The sequence below is a fragment of the Curcuma longa genome, chromosome 11 (assembly GCF_044706935.1).
Source record: "Curcuma longa cultivar G26 ecotype Majalengka, Jawa Barat chromosome 11, ITB_CL_G26_1.1, whole genome shotgun sequence".
Classification (NCBI taxonomy): domain Eukaryota; kingdom Viridiplantae; phylum Streptophyta; class Magnoliopsida; order Zingiberales; family Zingiberaceae; genus Curcuma; species Curcuma longa.
The window spans coordinates 21,006,361-21,029,688 of record NC_133871.1 but is presented as its reverse complement, the minus strand read 5'-3'; the positions used below and the strand labels follow the sequence as shown (position 1 = coordinate 21,029,688).

The 23,328-nt window shown below is 34.6% G+C and overlaps 3 protein-coding genes across 3 annotated transcripts; all 3 read right to left on the bottom strand.

Moving 5' to 3' along the window:
• Positions 1–1,083: 1,083 nt before the first annotated feature.
• LOC141842040 (derlin-2.2) lies at positions 1,084–7,335 on the bottom strand. The gene is made up of 6 exons (XM_074730256.1): positions 7,091–7,335; positions 6,772–6,871; positions 3,624–3,838; positions 3,427–3,510; positions 2,226–2,279; positions 1,084–1,589 (listed from the first exon to the last, which is right to left on the bottom strand). Exons 1-6 carry the CDS (start codon positions 7,187–7,189, stop codon positions 1,416–1,418), a joined length of 726 nt encoding a protein of 241 aa, XP_074586357.1. The 5' UTR covers positions 7,190–7,335; the 3' UTR covers positions 1,084–1,415.
• Positions 7,336–8,744: 1,409 nt separating this feature from the next.
• On the bottom strand, positions 8,745–14,831 carry LOC141839662 (nuclear poly(A) polymerase 3). Its single transcript, XM_074727462.1, has 10 exons — positions 14,445–14,831; positions 14,244–14,321; positions 13,728–13,835; positions 12,782–12,844; positions 12,550–12,711; positions 12,054–12,167; positions 10,808–10,870; positions 10,418–10,717; positions 9,494–9,661; positions 8,745–9,353 (listed from the first exon to the last, which is right to left on the bottom strand). Exons 1-10 carry the CDS (start codon positions 14,739–14,741, stop codon positions 8,964–8,966), a joined length of 1,743 nt encoding a protein of 580 aa, XP_074583563.1. The 5' UTR covers positions 14,742–14,831; the 3' UTR covers positions 8,745–8,963.
• A 6,110-nt stretch (positions 14,832–20,941) lies between these two features.
• On the bottom strand, positions 20,942–22,177 carry LOC141836953 (uncharacterized). The gene has a single exon (XM_074724438.1). It carries the CDS (start codon positions 22,175–22,177, stop codon positions 21,044–21,046), a length of 1,134 nt encoding a protein of 377 aa, XP_074580539.1. The 3' UTR covers positions 20,942–21,043.
• Positions 22,178–23,328: the final 1,151 nt, after the last annotated feature.

Genomic DNA, 23,328 nt, shown 5'->3' with positions numbered 1-23,328 from the left:
TTCAATTTATTTATTTAAAATAAATAAAATATAATCAATTTAACGTACTATATTATCTTGATTCAATTTATTTTTAAAATAAATTAAGTTAAATTAAAAATATTAATATTAATAATATTAATGATGATAATAAATTGTTAATATATATAAAAAATAAATATAATTTTTTAATTTTTTAAATTTAAAATAAAGTTATATACTTTTAATAAAATAATTATTTTAATAAATTAATTCATTAAAATAATAAATCTAATTCATTAATTTTATTTTTTAAATTTAAAATAAATTTATATATTAATAAAATAATTTATTAAAATAATTATTTTAATAAAAATAATTCGTTAAATTTATTTTTAAAAATTTAAAATAAATTATCTAATTTTATTTTTAAATTTATAAGTATTTAAATTAAAATTTATTAAATTAATTATTTCAATTTTAATTAGATTTTACGATACATTGAAATTAACTCAATTTTAAAATCAAAGAATAATTATAAAAAAAATTCATTAATTTTTGAAATCGTCAAAAATTTTAGATGGCCAAGATAATCACATTCTCAAATTATAATTCATTTATTAATGTGGCAATAATACTGTATTACAATCAAAATTATCGATGATAATCCCTAACTAAATACCCCCAAAAAGGTCATCACTTATAACTAACTGCACCTTCCCCTTCAGCATACAAAACCATAGTTATGCTACCGATTATCAATAATGTATATATATATATCCCTTCGGTCTGAGAGCGAAATCATAAAAGGCCAATGTAAGAGAAGAAGGAAAAGGGTAGAAGAAGAGCAAGAGTACAACCCCTGCGGCCTTGACGAAGGTCGGTCTTGGTGAGGTAGTTGAGGAGGTGGCGGCCGAGGTCGAAAAGCCACCCCTTGTCCAAGTCCCTGCCATCGTCCAACAGCATACGTGACTCCATCTTCCATCTTGCTTTTGTTTCACAATGATACGAGTAGTTTCCCCTTCGTTGCTAGTTCTGCTTCTGGATTAATGCACAGGATCGGATCTCCCCAAGGAAGAACTTATTTTGCTCATTGCATGAATGATTTCACCAGTACCAGTAATCTTACAGCAATTCAGCATATTTGATTCCACTTCATTTACAAACTAGGCTTGTATCTCTCAAAAAAACAAGACCAAGAAACTTCAATTTCTACAAGCATTCTCACTGTCATCAAGCACCACTAACAGGCATAGAATTCATATGCGATACTAATGAAATTGAATAACACAACTATCATTTCACTGGTGAAAACCAAATTAGTTGATGGGCATGCTTCCTGAAGGGAGGTGACAGAACGATGGAATCACAATTTGTTTTCGATCTGTACTATTGACTGCCTGTGGCTGGATCAGCAAACGTAACCATCAAAGGCTTTCAGTTGGTGTTCCTCATCGTTAATCTTGATGATCTCGCGGAGGAGCAAACCTTGCATTTCCTGGTTGAGCCACGACGACAGTCTCATCTGCGAATAATGCTTTGATGAACGAAGGAGTTTTTAGGGGGTGGCGTCCTGTCATTTGTGGATAAACATCCTCCAGGAAGTAATAGGCATGACCAGCAATCATACCCTACAGTTGAGGTAACAGAATCAGTTAAAAACAATGAGTGATTTAAGAAATTAAAATGCCAAAATAATCAAACATCATTGGAGTCATCGACCTTTTAGGTTAGTTGATTACTTTATGCTTTTAGAATTATGCATTGATTTGGATCCTCTTGTCTATTTCAAGCAAATTAAGAGAGGCAAAAAAGAGAAGTCTGCATTAACATACACCTTAAATTTTGTTCTATTGTTACATTGCATACATACAATGAATTTTGTTATGCTGAAATTTCGTGGAACTTAGAAAGAGCTTCAACTAGATGCTAAAAAGAAATAAAAAAATTTGACGTTACAACCAGAAGAATTAATAAAGCTTGGAGATATGAAAATGATTTCTTTTTAAACCCACACGTTGGCCAAATAACTTAACTATCCACATAATGTGGAGATACCGCTAGCAAAAATATGAGCCAACATAACTTGCCCGCCCTATAGAAAATCATACTCAATGCAGTACTTGATCTAAACATTTACTCGATAAAAAAAAGTCATTCATAGTTGTCAATTGTGTTTTCAACTTCTTGCATGACTTCTGCCAAAGATATTAGCAATGACAGCTTTGTTTATATTTTAAAAGTTTAGTTAAATAACTTAGCATTACCAGGAGATCACCCCACGTACTGCTGCCAACAAGAATGGAGAAGCCAAGTAAAACCTGTAGTACAAAATGACAATTCTTATATTAAACCAATAAGTAGTACGATGAACGATTAGCACCATAAACACAAGTATATTAATAAACCAACATGAAGATTTAAGAAGTGCATGTGGCAGCCCTATCACAAACACAGAGCTTATGCAATATGCGGAGGCATTACTGTCAACTGTATCAATAAAAAATATATTTATTAATGACTCTTTCACAATTTGAAAGAAAAATAACCTACACCAAACCCATAATGAATATAAGGTACAAATAAGACCTATGTTTAGAATCCTTGTCATTGGGAACACGTGTAGTGCTTATGCAGCGCCTTCATAAACTTATGAGTACTGGCAACCTTAAACATCTTAAAGAAACATAATCCTCATTTATCAGCATATATTCTCTCCCCATCAAAACCAAATTATAACTCATTAGTTTCAGTTATTGTTCTGTGACAATTATTATAAATTGTTTCTAATTATTAGATCGGATGTACCAAAATCTCCAAAGCAAGTTGTTATTCTGTGACAATTATTTCTAGAGGTTTTTCATAGTTACAATTAAATGATACCATCTGTAATTCAAGAGTAATGGAGAACAGCAGCTTATGTTTTGATGACAAATTCAAATGCTTTTTTCATAATCAGAGAGGACAATGAATCAATCCTACTGGAAAATAATCAAAATCCCAATAACCACTATATACTCACTTTCCTCGTTAATCTGGTGTAACTTGTAAGTTGTGCTACTCAATTCAAGGCTGCCTAATTTCTCTACATTACTTCCAAACTATCAGCTAACCTGATAGACTATCATTTGTCATTACTAAATGATTCATTTTGCAAAAGAGGTCCCCGTTTGAACTTGTAGAGAGCATAAAGCATAGATAAAATTATCAATCATAGTGTACCAGGTAATTAGTTATCATAGAATGAATCCAATTGTGTGTGGATGAAAGCCATGGAAAATCTCGACATTGATGCTGAGTAATGCTTAACTCAAAAGAAACTAATAAATTAAATGAATTTAAAACTGTGAAATGCATTCAGCTTTCAGGTTAATGGATGAATTCTGAAATTGTCAAGAGTACAAATAACTAAACAGGGAGTATAATATCAATGATCACACAAATGACAGAACTGATAGTTTAACTCACCCATGGTAAATAAGCGGCAGTGAAGGTGAAGAGACCCAAGAAACTCATGTGAATAAAAGGATTATGCTTGCTCCAAATATAAACCTAGATATGCATGTCATTAAGCATTTAAAGCAAGAAAATTACAAAAATAACAATAAAAAACAATAGATTAACATCCATCTTAGATCTAGACAAAAACAATAATTAGTACTAACCATCATGAATGTTAATGAATTACTGAGAAATAAAATATTTGCAAAGGTCTCAGACAAATATGGTATCATCCCTCCAATGAAAACAATCCCAGTTAAAACAGTTGCCCCAAACAGCAGCATGTAGAGGAAATCTGCTGTCTTGCCTCTGAAGGAGTTCTCCTCAAGAAGTTTGCAGTATCGAGCAAGAAAGAACATGTGGAATAGAAAATCCAAATCTAGCAACATAAAAAAGTTAGTATCGATAAAAGACATAGAGCTCTTTACAATCACAGACAAGATAAATTTTTAGATGAGGAAAACAACTGGTATGGAAATTTGAAGTATCACTTACATGAAAACAGACCCGCTAAAAGTAGATGGCTAACCCACCATTACCCACATAAGAGCATGTTTGATATATCAAGACTAAAATTGAAGAGTAGAAATAGATATATAGATGTCCTCAGCTATTGTCGTTCCAGAATCTGTTCACTAGCACCCTATTCCCACAAATCATGATTGTGAAAATATTCAAAAACCCTAAAGTACAAGCAACAATGTGATGCTTAGACTACAACATTGTGAAAATATTCAAGGTGGAATACCTAGAGCTTGGTTGTAAAGCTTTCAACTAGGAGATTGGAATCCAATAGTAGTTTGCCAACTGACTCAGTGTCATGACTCAGTCTTAGGCCTTCGCCTAGGCTAATAGTGGTTGTAAGCTAAGGTGAGACCATCTAGATTCATATCAAACCATTGGGCGGTCAATTGAATGCATGAGGGTTTTGAATGAATAAAATGTTTCTATTAGAGAAATAATCTACTAAATGACATTCTAGTCGAGCAGAGGCTAGCAAATTATTGGCCTCCAACAACTATATTCCACACTCCAGTTGAGTAGAGGACTTACTTTTAGTTGAATAGAGTTGGTTGGAATGTATCCATTAAAGCCTTTTTTATATAATCTATGGGAGAGATTTTGGGCAAAAAACTTATAAAAAAACATTTTTGATATCTTGTGCTCAAGTGCTCAAAAGATTCCAAAAGTTTCGACAAAGTTTAAAGGCTTCAACTCCAGCTCTTGGTAATTTACTCTTCCTCATGTTTACATTTTCATCCTTAAGAAGAGTGAGGATATTGTTTGAATGAAAATCAAAACAGATGGATATTATATAGTGTTGCCTCATTGTCTCTTGCAAAAGAATAGTTTATAGTGCATTTCTAGGGTTGGCATATCAAACATGTTATAGAATGTGGAGTAGAAGTGGAATCTCCGAAACATGTTATATTCGTGTCTTATTTTAATTTCATTTATTCCATTGCAATCATATACTTGACACAATCAAACACACACAAGACAATCATATTACTAATCTTATATTTGTTGTGTTTGTATGTGAGAAACAAGTAAATTGTGTTCACCATCTGTTCACGCTGCCACTAATTAACATTGAAGAGAGGTTCTCTAAATTTGAAGGATTAACATCTAAAAAGCAATGAATTACCACCACTATCATCCACCCACTTATGATGGAATCAATTTTAAATATTGAAAGGTAAGAATGGTATGGATGTTAATTGGAAAAGGATACAAGGCTCCAACAAAAGATAATGAAAACCTATTAAAAGGAGAAAATAGACAAAGGAGCAAAAATAAAAGTATAAAATAAATTAAAGAGACCAAGATGTTATATTCTGATGTTAGCATGTCATCTTTATTTTTTATTTTCATTGAGATTATAAACTAATACAAATAATATGCACAAATGAATACTTGCGCTATTAACATCGTCTTTATGTTGTGCAAGGAAATGACGAATTAGGCCATCTAAGCATCTTAACACTATACTACCAAAGATCATTTGGGAAAAATTTCTGTAAAAGATGATCAATTTATTTATTTTTAATAAGGTTATGCAAGCTTAATTATTTTTACGAAGTCTTATAGCTTAGCAATATTATCAGTCAGGTCCCCTCATGGATTTTTGTTTTAAAACATCATTAACTACCAATGATTTAAGTTCCTGAACAACTCCTTGAACTTGGATTGATCAAAGCTTAAGTTTCTTCAAGTTTTCAAGCTCATTTGGTAACCTTACTTTCTTCCTTATGCTTATTTACATTCTTTAGGGAGAGAAGTGAGGTTTGTCAACTCTCTTGTTGTGTGTATTTCATTTACAAATTAGAAAACTTGAGCTTAGTTCCTAGGGTACTAGGAACTCATTTGTTTACAAAGCAAGGCTGTTCTAGTTCTCTCTTGGACAATTGTTAGAACTTGCTCTATTACCCTATTTTAAGTAGTTTATTGTCCTATTTCAAGGAGCTTTATAGTGGATTTTCATTTTAGGATAGTCACACTAACATGCCTAAAGCCATGGAGTAGAAGAGGTCTTCAAATCACATTAAATCCTGTTGTTAGTATTGTTTGAATTTGCTTCCACAGTTGTTTTGTTCACTTCGGTTATTGCACACTCTCTTACTTGTCATCTATTCACACATCCCTCGCTAGGCCTCCATGATCCTATATTATGGAATTGCGATAAAGTTTAAATAAGAAAAAACTATTTTGAAATTTTATAACAATGTAACATAGAAAATATATGATAAAATAGTTACTAATGTATAGCTACTAATAGTGTAACAAACGATTATTGTATCTCTAGGTTCACAACAAGAGTTAGCTCTACGTTTTTACCTTTTTCCATTAGAGCTAGATGAACTTGTGAATTATATTTAAGATAAACCTCTTTTAGTATAGATTCTCACATATAATAGTGTGCTAACCAATGAAAGTGCAAATAGCTTAAACTCAAACCTCAAATTGTAAGCAAAAACAACAGAAACCAAGAAATTAGTTGCTAAAAGCTCCAAATTTTTAAGTTATTTTATTCAATTGAAGGATCTTTCAGGATAGTGTATCGACAATAAAACCAATCCTCACAAAAAAAAAATCAAAATAAATTTTATGATACCAATCATGTCAAAAGTATCTCGATACATCCAATTTGAATGAACTAGTTAACTCAATTTGTAAACTGGAAAAGGTAAAGAGAAGAAAAACAAAGGAGGGACAATAAACAGATACCAAATCGTCAATTTCAATAGAAATATTAATTTTAGGAAACTCAACAAAATACAAGATTCAAAGTAGATGAAGCATCATTCCTACCCATATTCCGGAAGTACAGGAAGTTCGTGACGAGACGCCATATCTCATACTTCTCAACTATGCGAATAGGATTCAGATATAATTTATGAGGCGATATGATCTGAGAAAGACATAAGCTTATTAAGAACGCAAACAAACAACAAAAGAAAACATTCCCTTGAAAAAAAAAGAATGACAGCAGAACACGCGGGCGAATGATTGAAACCCTAATTGGAGGTCATAATGACCATCGACATTCAGACGACCTAACTAATAATCGAATTCGAATAGTCACCAGAAATAAAAGGAATATGAGAGAGAGTGTGTGTTAAATTCACACCTCGAGGGTGCATCCGATGGTGGTGACTACCGCGGCGGTAAGGTACGACCGCGTGATGATGGGCATCTGCTTATACCAATCCTCCACTGCTTGTGCCATTTCGCTGGTCGCCGGCTCTCGCCCGCCTAATCACAGAACTCCGAGGAAAGGAAACCCTAATCACAGAATCGAAGAACAGGGGAACTCTCGAGCTCGGCAACGATGACTAGATTCGTTTGCCGCAGGAGCTTTCCCCTCCGATTCAACGCGAACCACGAGCGTTACAGGGGCCCCGAGGACCGGATGAGGTGTTCCGACCAACCGTCAAACGACACGTATGAATTTAGTGGACCATCTCTTGGGTAAGTCTAATTCTGACGACGTTTCGCTTTGAAAACTTATTTACGAGTTAAATAGATCTAACTTTATTATCGAGTTAAGTAGACCGATGAGAACAAGGATGGACGGATTTTCTTATGAGTTATATTGGACTGTAGTCAAGTTTAATTTTTTTTTATTGTTTTTAAGATTAATCATATCGTATGCCAACATCAGTCCATCTCAATCCGTTCTTGAATAAAATTAATTAAATAAAATTAATTAAATTATTTTTTATATATTTGTTGGCATCCAATATTTAATCTTTCGAGAGCGAATTATCAATTATATAGAATGATTGATCAATTCTATAGAAATTTTCTATCGATCATCTAGATAAATTGAAAAATATTAGTAATAGATGATCAAATATTTTAACATATGCTTAAATTAATCATCCATTTAAAAAAATTCATTCCAATAAAATTCATCATAATTATCCTTAAATAAATAATTTAATTGACATGCAAACTAATTGGTCAATTAAACAAGGAGAGTTAGATGTTGAATGGGTAGACAATCTGTAAGAATGAACCAAATCAATATAATCAAATATCGTAATCAAATGATTAATTAGACCAATCATATGGAGTGAATTAGGATAATCACACATATAGAGCACTTAGGAATTATAATTATAATCTAATATAGCCTATAGACACATCAAAATTAAAATAATGGATATTATTAAGTAAAATTGAAAAGGGACTAGTAGTAGAATTGCTGTAATTCGTAGGGTATGTTTAATCTGAAAAAAAATGGAAGGATAGATAAGCATGAGTGGATGAGTAATAATCAGGTGGAAGAATTTACCCGACTCGTTCACTCAACTCTGCTTATTTGCTCAAAAGAATGTTATATTAGAGAAATGAATGACTTGCCTTCCGGCCAAACTTGCCTTGTCTAGTAGTAGGATCAGCCTAAACCAATTCAACTGGATAAACTGTCCCAATAGTTTCAACCAACCAATTGGTCTACCCAATCTATCCCACCCACCTGGTCTGCCAAACCCACTGCTGTTTTCCTCCATCTACACCCGTTCTTACCACTCTGCCCAGTTCCACGGCGGAAGCAAGTTCATCTTATTTTTCTTTCCCTTTCTGATGATCAGTGTCACAATGTGCTAATCATGTCGAAAACTAGTCAGCCGCTATTATCAAAGCATTGCAGGATAAATCACTCACATGCATAACAACAAGGACTTGTTTGTTCAAAACATAATCCAACTTTTAAAAAGAAGAGAATATATTATACACAGCTACACATTGACATCCAAAAGACAATTAACACATTGAGATCCATTCTCAATTTCTAGGACGTTCATTCATTCTTTACAAGCAATGTAGAAGATTAGTTCGAAGAGTGCACTTGAGAGACTAATCCTTTCTCAAAACATATTTGGTCTGTTCTCTATCAATGCAGTGCTGAAAACAACTAGCCACAATTGGATAATACTCAAACTGTAGTAGCCACAATCTGCCGCATGACCCAAAAAAAAAAAAAAAAAAAAAAACAACTAGCCAGCAGCAGCAGGGTAATCTCCATCCGCCGCATGACCAACAAAATAATGTGGCAGATGTTTGGAGTAGAGTGGTATTCGTGAGTCTCTATGATCTCTTATTCTCCAGTGTGGTTTTGACCATCTTGCACTACCAGCGTCAAAGTCTAGGCCTTTAGGGAGCTGGGAACTATGTACAAGTTCTAAATCCACCTTGCAGAGATTATGGTTGACATCAGGCAAATGGTCTGTGTTTACACTCTTCATGAACTCCTCTTTCAACCAATCAATGTCTATTGTCTCCCCATCAGGTGACAATCCCCAATAGAATACAACATTAGGCTCCGCTGTAACATGATCAACAAATTCAGTAGGATTTGGATCACAATATTTGATTACCATTTCCAGCTGCATAAATAAAAAACAAAGCTTCCAAGTCAAGGAAAAAATTTAACAATGAAAAATGAATTCAAACTATAAAGCATTAATCTCTAAATCGTGGAACAAGAAAGAAAGTGATATAAAGAGCACATAAAGCCAGCAAGAACCTTCAGCAGGAGAGCACGGATCCGTGACTTCACCCAGCCTGCCCAATCTTGTAGATTCACATCTCGAGCAACAAGAAGAATCCTCATAAAGTGAGTGTACTCTGTTTTATATGGATATGCTTCAAACAAACTTTCCCATTTAAACTTCAATCCTTCTGGATCTTGCAACTGAAACCACAAAATAATAATAATAACAACAATAATTAATGAATTGTTTACAAGACAAAGTAACAATTTTGCCACATCCAATCTTAAATCTGAAACCAGCAAGGAGTTGAACAACTAATGAATATGCTCATCCAAAGCATCTTTTATGTGAATATTTCAATAATTCCAAAAATCTAGATAATGGAAATCCAATAACTTAAGTATACCAAGGTACAAAACAAACAGTCTTAATTTTGTATTTACGTTTAAAATAAATGAGAATCTGAAAACTATAAATTTTAAAGCTACAATACGAAGTGCCTAACAAGAGCCCAATACGAAGTGCCAAACAAGAGCCCAATACAAAGTGGCAAACAAGAGTTGATTCAACCATACAAGAAATGGGGAAATCTACTTTCTCCTTTGAATATTGGGAAGTGGGAATTCATAGATTTGGTTTTTTTTTTTTTTTTTTTTTTTTTTGGGGGGGGGGGGGGACTGCAGTAATCAACCCTCAACAAACCAAATTGATCAAATGCAAAATGCACATGTTTGCATGAATCTATAAACTCCAGAAATTCATAAATGTTTTCATGAATTTTGAGGAACTCAAAATTAGGAGAGAAAACGTAGGTCATATGGAATAATTCAATAGAATAAACAAATAGGTGGAAGACATGATGCTACTAGCATGTTGCATTCCCATTGTTATTGTCAAAAATACGCATTGCAAAAGTAATTCAGAAAGATTAAGTTGTATTCTGAAAATTATCTTACCCTAGTCAAGGAATATCCACGCTGAAACTCAGAAACAATTTTTGTATAAGTGCTTCTCGTAATATTAGAGTTGCACCAGTCAAATGGACTACAAGGCATCATGATAGGCATAAATGGCGGCATATCAGGATGTCCAAACTGGATCAATGGATCTCTTAGAATTACTGGTTCAGGCCAAGGCCATTTAGAGAAGGTCTCGAAGAAAAGGCATAAGAGAGCACTAATACTTGCATGCTGATATCTCTGACATACATAGGCTGCAAGGATGGCCAAGTGAATTCCTCCAAAGAATCCAAATAACTGAAATTTAATCGGCTCAGAGATGTTATTTTACCAAGAAAAATTGTATATAAAAGCTTCATGGAAAGAATAAAGTGGAAGAGATCATACATGTGAATAAACTCCGCGCCTTTTTGCCCACAATTTAACACACCTCAACAAAGATTGAAAATTCTGCAAATCAAACTCACAAGAAATTAATAAAATATGAAGTTGGAAAACAAAATTATATATATAATATATAAACCAGTTCATAACATTGCATTAAGGTCAACTATTTCCTTTTTCCCATTATTATCTAGTCTTCTGCATAGACATTGTAGTGATCAATCCGTGTTTTGAGTTACTACTTAAGTAACACAAATTCTATACAAATTTGTCTTTTCTCTCTTTTTTTAAATAATATATATGTGCATATCTTTCACCCAGCTACTTATGGTTCTAGGTAATCAATAATGATTGTGATCACTGAATACATTTCAACATAACCACCAGCTTCAGAATTGGATCAGTTTTGTCCATTTGCAAAGGAGGGGAGGGGGACTAAATAAAAAAAGGGCAGGGGACGGGGTCCGGGGAAAATATGGAAAAAATGAACAACAAGATTTTAGCTCATCACAACTTTATATAACATCTAACTTCAGGGTTGCTATTTGGCTTTGTCAAAATTTCAAGCCTTTCACCAAACCAACACAGCCACCCTTTTCTAGATGTTACAGCAAAGGATACCATATGAAAATTTCAAAATTGAGGATAGAAGTCACTTCTGCTAATCCTACCCAATTAACTAACTAAAATATAGCCATAATAATAACTTGAAACCAGGTTATAAATTATATCACTATCTATAACACTTCCTCAAGCTAGAGCATAGATACTATCTACACCAAGCTTGTTACATAAACTAAAAAAAAAATCTTGATGAAAACAATTCTTGATATTCAATTGAGAAAACTTCATACTCAATCAATAAACAAACATAGAAAGTATAAAATGCTAAGATAATAAATTTATATGCATAAGTTAATATGAATTAAATTCCTAAATAAACTTAAAATCCCATATTAACAATTCCTAGCCATCTCGTGGTAGCACTTTTTAGCTCTATAAGATAACCACTAATACCCAGATTTGAAAGCATAAAGATGGTAGCCCAGATAAATTGTTCTCTTCACAGGATGTTACTACTAAGGACCTATGTCTAAAAGATTTGTATTGCAGAATGAAAAGTTGAAAAAGAACCACATAAATATGAAATGTAAAAATCAAGAAGTTGCATAACATAAAATATCATGCAAGAAGTTTTTTTTTAAAAAATAAATAGATTATGAAGAGGAAAAAATGACAACAAAAATACCTTCAAATTTGGTACTAGTTGAAGGATGCGGTTATTAGCGCGAACACCAGACAAACTCCTCCAGCTAGTCTCATCAATTTTTGCTAATACGGACGGGTCAAAAATGTTCAGACACTGTAATACAAGTAACTGCCATCTATTACTTAAGAGTTTAATCAAATAAGTAAAATCTCAGACTTTGAATTCATGCACTAAATATTTATTAATATAACAGATATAAAAAGGGCAATTCCACCTATACTTTTGACATATCTTAAGAAGATTAATCACTGAACATAAACACAAGGTGAAAGCACCCAATATGCATGGGAATGGAAATCATGGCATTTACGAAAATTTGTCTAATGTGGCATGAGCTTACATATATAAGTTAATCAAACACTAGAAAACATGATCTTCAAAAATAGCTAACCAAACATAGTAGAATATGCAAGGAGAATAATCATTCATAAACAATTGAATGCATAAATCATTTAAAATATTCTTATGTGCATACCTCAGGAGCAGAAACAACAGAAAGGCGCGCATAAGGAAAGTCAATCGAAATCCCATTGAACTTAAAACGCATCAATGGGACTTTTGCACTCTTGACACACTGAAGTTCTGTCACTTCTACTCGCCCTTCTAACATTGATCTCAGAACAATGAAAAAGTCCTCCTGCAACAAGATGCATTATGATTTGCAATTAACAAAGAAATGTGACAAGTAGTGGCATATACAGACTTACCTCCATGGTGGAAAAATACGGACCAACACACAATGCATCAATGTCAGATTCAGGTCCATGAACCTATATAGTTGTTATTTTGTTAAACAATTGTAAACAAACAGCAGCAACAAGAAAATATAACTTTTGTGAAGAACAAGAAATCAAAATTTAACTTTCTATGAAAAAGTTAGAAATCAAGATTTAGCACATATCAACAGTAAAACCGTAGGGAAATAGAAATATAAAAGTAATAAAACAGTGCACTTTTTCCATTTTTACACAGGCCAGGAAATTTGATAACTGAAAGCTAAAGTAAATCTTTGCCATGTTATTCATTGCTAATAGAATTTCTCCAAACGAACAGAAACACCAATTAATTATGATAATACAAAAACAAAACCAAAAAAAAAAAGCAAAAGAAGCAAATTTTCAGAAGCAATTACTTAGTTGGAAAGCATCGTAAAATTCTTATAGAAGGAAAAAGATAGTTGAGGACTCAATTTCAAATGCACATAAGCTCCAGTATGCATACACATGCACAAACATATACATGCATCATATGCCCACACACGCCAGCACCTATAAGGCAATGCCCATAAATACACAATGTTGACTGGCCAAATATTTAATACAAGTCAGTCTCTTCTTCTAGATCATAAAGGTCAACAGGAAAAAAACTAGATGAGGATGGTTTTCTCACAAGAGGAATATGAAGCTTAATGGAAGCAATTTCTAAACCAATTAGATGCATGGAAAAAATAATCAGCATTGCAGAAATAAAAAATAAGGCCATGGATTAAAACAACATAGCACAAATGCCCTTTGTTAGTCATGTTACATCAATCAAACACATTGATAAAGAAAGAAAATATTTCACAAATTTTCATTGTAAAAAAAATCTTAATGAAAATACGTGCATGGCATCTGTCTTAAGAATAATAAACTAAAGATCCAGATAACTTACCCCTAAACCATATGAACCATATGTAAGAACAGTGGCACTTGTTTGATAAATCACAGTCTTAGGTAGATGACGTTGCCAAGCGATCTTCCTTATCCATTCCCGGACTATCTACTAGGAATAAACATGTTACACTTATAGCAGGGCTTTGATGACAAGTTGATTTCAGAAATAAGTACTTCATATACAGAAAACAAAATAATTCTAAAACTGAAGAACAAACTTACTTTGTAACAACATAGAAAAGAAACAACCCAATATTTTCATTATTAGATAATGGGAATACTATTTCTAGGCAAAAAAGGAGAAAACAATAGCTGGAAATTGGATCCCTTAATCTGAAACTAACTGTTGGAGATATATAGCAAGGAGCAAAGGCATATCCATCACCACAACGACCAAAAGAAAAAGACAAGAAAAAGAACAAGCGAGCAAACAACTTCAAATTTATCAACTTGCACAACAGACTTGGCCACAACTAATCCCCATTTTAAATATCTAATTTTCATCTACACAGACCTGTTTAAGCTGATTAATCACATTTTTCCTGTTCACTTCCTCCTCTGGGGACGGATACAGATTCTCATCTCCCATAAACTACAAGAAAAGAACCAACAATAAACTCCTTAGAATACAATCTTTGAAATCAGGGCAAACTCTAAGGTGAAAAAAAAAAGAGCGAGCAAAAAAAAAGGAAAATATAAATAAATTAATATGGACCTTCAGAAGCGATCCCGTTCTTTTCTCATCCATCTGCGCCAAGAACGCAGGATTCAACCGCAGGACCACAGGAGGAGGGACGACCTTGGGATTCCCGGGGACCAAGGCCGGCTTGCGAGGAAAGATGTCCTCGTCAGGGGCAGCTCGCCGCGAAGGAACGAAGGCGAGCAAGTATCCCACCGGCGGATGCGCTGGCGGCGGAAGGATTAGGGTTCGGGAGTCGATGAGATGGGCGATCGGCGGGGGATTCGAACGCAGCGAGACGATCTTTCTGTCGTCCGAGGAGGCATAAGCCATAAAATGGGAGGCAGAATCAGGGAGAGCGGCGGCGGCGTTGGCGGCGAGGGTTCAGCACAGCGAGGTGGCGTCGTGGAAGAGGAGAGAAGAAAAGGGATGGAACGGTAGGAAGACCAGTGCCATTCTCGGTGGTCGGCTTTTATAGAACGCGACAGGTCATCTCGCTTTAGCAAGATTTTGAATCGACGAACCTTCTGGAATGTCTGGCGGCCCGGTTCGGCCCAATAACTCAAGCGTCTCGCAATTGCTTCTCCAACAAGAAAGAACACGTCACGTCGCAATTCCACGAATAGCCACACACGTTGTGCCGCGTCAGCCAATGCTTCCAAAATAGTCAATTGTCAAACTACCTCACGCGCCTAATAATGTTAATTCAGTAAAGTAGTTTTGTGGTATAATTTAGAGAGATTTGTTAAATATTTAGCTTGCCTTATTAGAAATTCAATAAAAAAATTCTTTTATTTTTAAGCCACAAAACAAGAAGAGTTGCAAGAATCACATAATGAGGCACAAGCAAACAAAGGCAACAGGTTTCTTGACAGTGCTCAAGAACAACCTGTAAGTAAAGGCACTTAACAGTATGGCGAAGCAAATTTATGGAACCATAGTAACCATCAAGCGAAAACAAGTAGAGTAAGGAGGATGTGAGACATGAACAAGGGGAGAAAGATGACAAGCAAGGAGAAACACAGTGGAGAGATGCTTGCTTTTCTCTCTGAGAGTTGTGTTGCATTTATAGGTCAGTGAATATAGATACCAAATTTTAGTGAACAATAGTGAAGATAAATCAGTAGATGTAATTTTGTAGCCAAGTGGTTTGAGTGGGTAAATGATGTGCACACTTTGGTCATTTGTGTTGGAATGGAAAAAAGAATAGAAGAAAGAAAACTTTAGTGGAGAGTTGAGTTGTTATTGCAGAGCTAGTTTTTTTTTTTCTATAAAATGAGAGATACAATTCAGATACATATAGGCTCTCATGACTCCATTACTTGTTGTCACAATACAAGATGATATTTCCTTGTTTTCACAAAGATCTCCATGTCATAAAGGACTGAGCTACACCTTTTTATTTTTTTAAAGCCCATGAACATATTTCAAAATCAAGAGAAAAAGTATAAACTAAAGTGTTTTTCATATCATCAAGACAACCCGCCTAATAATCATTATTAGAATAGCCATTTAATTTTGAGTCTTCAACAGTTTTTTTATAAAATTTCATAGTCAACAGTACTTTGCAAATATTTCAAAACTCTTTTTGCTACTCCATAATGAATTTGACTTGGCTCTTGCATGAATCTAGATAGTAACTTGCATCAAATATTATATCAAATCTAGTAGCTGTTAAATGCAAAAGACTTCTAATAAGACTTATATATTTTGCAGCATCAACCTTTTGGGCTCCATCTTCTTTCTTTAACTTCTCATTCACCATTAATGGAGTATCGACAGCTTTATATCCCAATAAATTAAACTTATTGAGAACACTTTTTGTATACTTTCTTTGAGAAATGAAAATCTTATTTTTCATTTGAGATACTTTAATTCCCAAAAAATAATGTAGTAGCTCTAAATCATCTCATAAGTGTTCATCATATCCTTTTTTAAATGATGAATCATGTTTTCTTCATTGCTTGTAATGATTAAATCATCAACATATATTGAAATGATAAGAAAAATATCTCCCCTTCTTTAAGACAAAGCGTGTATGCTCATTTTCACTTATTTGAAAATTTCTCATTGTAAAATATTTATCAATCTCAGCATACCATGTTCAAGGAGCTTGCTTCAACTCATAGAGTGTTTTTCTCAACTTATAGCTTCCTTTTCTAAAACACCATTCAAAAAAGCTGATTTGACATCAAGTTGATAAATCTTCCATTTCTTTTGTGCAGCAAGAGCAATCAATGCTTGAATAGTCTCTGATCTTACTATAGGAGCAAATGTTTCATAGAAGTCAATACCTGATTTTGAGAAAATCCTCTAGCCACAAGTCTCGCTTTGTATTTTTTGATGTTTTCATCTTGATTAACTTTTGTTTTGAAAACTCATTTGACTCCAATTATTTCTCGATCTTTTGGATGATCAACAAGCTTCCACATCATATAATCGATACCCTTTTGAGTTGGAACTGTATCCAACAAATACACATTTCTCACATATCTTATTTTTCTTATCGAATTTAGTTCTTTCTTCAGAAGGAATGTGATCATACCATATGCAACGAAAAATTTTAAATGCCTTATCGAGGGCTTGACTCCACTCCAAGCTTCAAAAGGAGTTTTATACTTAATCGCCTTGGTTGGACTTCTATTAAGAATATACACGACTGAATGTACAACTCCTACCTAAAAACTCTTTCACAAGAATTTCTCATTTAGCATGGGTGTTGTCATCTCTATAATGGTTCTATTCTTTCTTTCAGCGATGTCATTTTGTTGTGGGTTATATCTATCTATCAATTGCTTTCAAATTTCTTTATCTTTATAAAAAATTTCAAATGTTTGAGAGGTATATTCTCCCCTCACTTCATATGGTTTTATTATTATAGCCACTTTGCTTTTCAACAAAGGCCTTGAATCTCTTGAATATAAGAAAGGTTTTTTATTTTTCTTTTAGAAAATAAATCCAAGTCATTCTTTAAAAATCATCAATAAATAAAAAAAGTACCTCTGCTAGCCCAAGGACGCAGTTCATATTTTTCCACAAATATCAGTATGAATCAACTCTAAATGTGCTTCTGCTCGTCAAGAACTTTATTGTGGAAATGAATTTCAATGATGCTTGCCCATAATGCACTCTTTGCAAAGATCTATTACAGATTCAATTCCAAATAGTCCCTTCACCATATTTTTTTTGTTGAAGAAGCTTTAGACTATTAAAGTTCAAATGACAAAACCTTTTATGCCACAGCCAAATAGTGTCTTGCTTAACTTTACTTTTTATAGCCATAATTATTTCAGCTTGAAGATTAATAGAGAAATTTCTATTTCTCTTCATTTTCACATAAGCAATCACCAATTATCTTTCTTTTTTATCAAAAATAGTGCAATTTCCATCCTCGAAATGAAAGCGGTAGCCATTTTCAATCCGTTACCTCATACTAATAAATTTTGATTAAGTTTAGGCACAAATAACACATCATTGACATATTTTATACCTCTTTTTAGTTCGACTGAAATTTTTTCTTTTCCTTTTGACGGCACGATATCACCATTTCCTAATTTCACTTTAGGAATAATTATAGAATCAAGATTAAGAAAAATATTTTCATTACCTGACATGTGATTGTTGCAACCACTGTCAAGAAGCTGTGTACTATCTTTTTCTTCAAGAGTTGATTGGCAAGCATAAAACAAATGACCACTTCGTCATTATTCTCCTTTTTATCTTGAATAACCTTTTTAAATCTGCAATCTTTTTCAATATGCCCAAACTGTTATTTCCGGTAGTTCTGAGAGTACGCAAACTGATACGGATCGTCGAGACTAGTGTTCAACACTATCTCCGTAAACGATATTGCTCCGCTACGGTGCTAACGGATAGCAGCAATTCCCCAAGATACAACGACGAACGTCTTGGAATAGTAGCACTCCAAATTTCGAGGCCGACGAACTTTCTCGTAGGCTTTTTGGACTCCGAATGCACTAGATAGGATGAATGCACAAGGAAGACTTGAATCGATGAATTCGATGATCTTTCCAGCATCTAGCCCACTTCAATCTCATCCATCAAATCTGAAGGGTTGTGACCCTCAGATCTGGATCTAATGATCCATTCGATCTGACGCTTCAGATCAAGTTTCATCCCAAGCGGTCAGATCGTGACTCTTCGCGATCCAACGCTCCAGATCGCATCACAAGCGATCCATCACACCTCTTTGATCAACGGTTGTCATCCGTTCGCCCAATCAACAGTCCAGTCGCACGTGGCGGGTGGCGGGCTCACAGGTGCTCGCCCCTGAGAAGAGAGCACCTGGTTTTTTGTGTTAACTCCATTAACACAACATCATTAATAAGGAAAGAAAACACATCGAAAATTTCCGATGTGGGACTATTCTCCCTGCATTTCCTTATATATAACATTAATTAATAATTAATGTTATTCGGGCCAATCTTAAACAATTAATTTCTCATTCACCCTTAATCGATTTTGAGCAAATTAATAGTCTAAATCTATCTACGTGAAACGTAGATTTCAATTTTGAAGTCAATTACGACTTTCAACAATTGATGACATTTCGATTTTTCTACAAAATCGTATTGGTCCATTAAGGCCCCAATATCCAACACAAACTTCTTGCAAATGATTACATTGAGACTTTTCACGATGCCAACAACTTGAAGCAGTATTACCTTGCCTTTTGTAAATCGTACAAGAAGGATGGGAATCATCATACGGTGAATCTTTTTTGCTTTTGTATACTTCTTTTCTATTGGACTCTCCATTATGGAATTTCTGTTGTCACTTTTTTTTATCATCTTTGAGATTGCTTTTCTTGTAGGAACTTTGATATTTAAAATTTAGCTTTGTCGGAAAAACACTTTTCACATGTTGCTCATTTCGCATCATCCTTCTTTGCTAATGTGACTCTAAAGATCCTATCAATTCTTCTACTAAAAGAGTGGTGAGATCTTTGGATTCTTCAATGGCAACAACAATATGTTCAAATTTTTCCGATAAGCTAATAAGGATTTTTTGAATTACCTTCTGATCAGCAACTTCTTCTCCAAGAATTCTCATATGATTAACTACTTTAATTACTTTAGAGAAATATTCTTTAATAGATTCAGATTCCTTCATTTTTAAAATTTCAAAATCTCTATGAAAAGTTTGAAATTTGATAACTTTAACTTTGACATTCCTTAGAATTCTCATTTTAGAATATCCCGAGCATTCTTTGCTGAAGTAACTCTCGTAATTCTTGGAAAGATAGTTTTGGTAACTCTCATCTTTCATTTGATCTGCTTCAAGCTTCCCAATATTTGCTATTGAAAGTTGATTCGTTGCTTCAAGTTCTATAAAACCATTGGCAACAATACTCCATAAGCTTTCGGATAAAAGTAAAGTCTTCATTTTCACCTTCCAAAAATCATAATTTTCTCCTCCAAATACTGGAATGGTTGAATATGAACTTTATTGGAAAGAATATATTTTGTAGAATAATAGAAAAAAAATAGAAGAAAAAAAATTTAGTGAAGAATTGAGTTGCTACAGTAGAGCTTGATGTTTTTTTTTACTGTAAAATGAGAGTTACAATTCAGACTCCATTACATTCGTTAAATCATAAAAACCATTAATGCTGATCTTCTTGAATATAACTATGTTTTGAAAATAACATACTCATTTATGTTCTTGAGAATTGTCATTCTTTTTAGATTCTCAATGAGTGCATTAATTCAAACAATATGTTCATCTAGATAGAGGATTATTGACACTAATCTGATAGCGAGAAATGGAGATCGAGCAATTACTTCGTCTAGGTGTGTGATATATATATTTAAAATATAAGTAAAATTAGGATAATAATAATTGCACACTAAAATCAAGTCTTTGAGTTTCTCATTTGCTAAAAAGTTAATTACAGTCATATGGTGCTTAAAATAATGCATGAGATCCTCCCAAAGCAAGACATGAAAACTACTTGAAGGAGACATCTCCTGAACAATATCCCCTGTCAATTATAACAAGAAAGAGTAAGTTGACAACACATCAGACCATACAGACTGAGCATCACGACAGCAAATTGGTTATGCTGTCGAATTTCCCTCTTTTCTTTTAATCTGAACAGTCAAATTTACAGAAAAAATTGGTCACTGAGTTTATCATTCTAGTAAAAGGAACTTAAAGGCTGCCATAAGTAGACAAGCCATGGATTGTTGGGAAAACTTTGACAGGGACAATTTGTGATCATTTAGTTCCTGCTTCAATCTTCTTAAAGGTTCCTGCTTCAGAGGAAGAGTGGCATTTTAATTTTCTTCAAATTTTGGTTGTCCCTCTGTGCTTCACACTTATTTGTTCAAGGAATCCATTGAATGGCATTTTATTTCCTACACCAAGCAATAAACATCACATTATAATTCAATTACCAACTAAAAGAATACTTTGATCCCTCTGTCCAAGAATATCATGATTCAACAACATAAAGTGCCACATGAAACCACAAAGCAAATGATACATACATACTTTACATAGATGAGCTGATTAATGAGCAACCTTATACAGGGCTGGCAGATTATACGATATGCTTAAACAACATATATGCAAAAGGGAAACAACCAATAGAACCAACCACAAATCTTCACCTACTTAGCTTTTGTTTCATCAATTCCTTCAGGTGCCATAGTTTTTGAACTTGGTGATTTACCAATTAATGCCTTCTTCACCTTGACAATTGACTGCTTCACTTTTGAGATTATGGTTTTAGGTTTCTTACCTGATAGTTCAGCTTTAGTAACCTCTTCATCTGCTTTGGTTTCAGTTAAACTTCGAGCACCAACTTGTACAGTCTCTTGCTCCTTATCTTCTGTGTTCTCATTTTCAAATGTATCCAGAGGACTTTGCTTATTTGGCTTTAATTCTGTCTCCAACTCCTGGGATTCACATTGCTTATCGTCGGAAGGTACATTACTTTCAGCTCCAACCATTTTAGTATCTCGAGATAGTTCGACCAAGTTTGAATTCTGTCCTTCCAAATTCTCATCCTTGGCATCTCTACTAACTTCGTCACCTTCAGCAATGGATTGCGTTGTTTCAGTTGAAGTTGTCATTTCGATGTCTAAATTCTGTTCGGGATTCTCCTTTTTAGCATCAAGCGCAGCGACATGTTCAGCAACGATAGTTTTGCCCTCGGGTTCTGAAATTATCTTGGTGTCGGAATCAGCATTGTGATCTTCAACATTCTTTTCAGCAACTAATGTTTCTACTTGAACTTCTTTAGGTTCAGAAGGAACAACATCTGAAGCTCCATTGAGAGGAAGCTCTTCCTTTGGCTTTTCTTCTTCACAGGTCGGTTGAGAAGGCTCCTCAGCAATGCTTTCAGATACCGGTTCTACAGGATCGTCATGTTCTACTATGTGGGAACTATCTGCACCAGAAACCTCTGAAGATTCATCAACACCTTTTACCTCTTCTTCAGCAACCATTTCTGAAATTGCTGGTTCTTTAGGTGCTTCAACTGGAGGTTCCACGCCATTAGTATCAACAGTGGCATCGGCAAGCTCTTGAGCAATGCTCACATATGGTGGTTCAGGGGTTTTGTCATCAGTTTCCACAGAAACATCTTTTATCGATTCTTGCACAGTTTGTTCCTCTTCAGCAACACTTTCTGAAAGACCAAGTTCTTCCGGTGTTCCAACTGGATCTTCTGCTACATCCTCAGGCTTTGGAAGATTCAGCTCATCACCAATATTTGCATCATCTGAAACAATCTTCTCCATCTTCTGCAAACGTATCAAAGGATAAACACTTGCTTTTAACAGAACTCTCCTAAACAGAAAAATAAAGTGCCAGAATCGAATTAGTTGATAGATAAGATTCTGTGATCCGCCGACTGATTCAGTATCTATAACATCTCAAAGATCACACAACTAGTAAAACAAATTCAACGACCCATCGCGAGGAACTGACCATTGGGAGTGCACTTAAGATGTAACGACACTTAAAAGTTGCTCTCTCACCTCAACAATGGATCGATCAGCCTCAGAAGCTTCAGAGTTGCTTGAGATTTCTCTAGCTGGAGCAGCAGCCAGCGGCTGGGAATGGGAGGATAAGGAGAGACAGCAGAGTATGGTGAGAGTGACGCAGACACCAGTGACTCGATTAAGAAGCATTTTCATTTTCTTCAAGCATGATCTGGCACTGGGACAAAACACAGCATGAAAATCATGAAAGACTCCAAATTTTAACAATGGTCAAAACCCTCGCCGTAGATTGTCACCAGTCACCACCCCCCTGATCACTTCTCGTGCGCCGCTGCACCTTTGCGAGGAGGATTTGGCTGCCTTGTACAGCAAAGAAACAAGTCACTGGTGATTGTCAAGAAGTGCACAGATGCATACTGTTAGTTGATTGGCTACAGAAGAATAAAAACAAAGAAAGATAACAAACATGGAGTGGAAAGATCCAGATGGATACTATTATAGTTAATTGGCTACAGGGCAAGAGATGATGACGATCACCATCTTGCCTGCCTGTAGGTCTCATGGTCCAAACCAAGCTCCTCAAATAAATGGACTGATCATGTGCGCTCGGCCCGATTAACCAGTATCCCTCTTGAAGAGCCCATACCTTACGATCTCAAGATGAGATTTGTTCGTCCTTCTACTTTTCCAAGATAGAGATCTCAGTTCCTGCCTATGCAGAGATACATTGTCAATTACTGCACTAAAACCAAACATAAAAACATTATATATATGGTCCCAATGTGTTTGTATACTCGTGCAACAAAAGAAATTAATCTCTCCCACAAAACACCTACAAGTTACAACTCAACGTAACCTTGCAGAGGACCAGTTCTGCATGCCTGCATGCATGCATGCCTTGGTGGATGCGTAACGGCGGTGGCCAGCGTCCCTTTCACAAAGCAAGC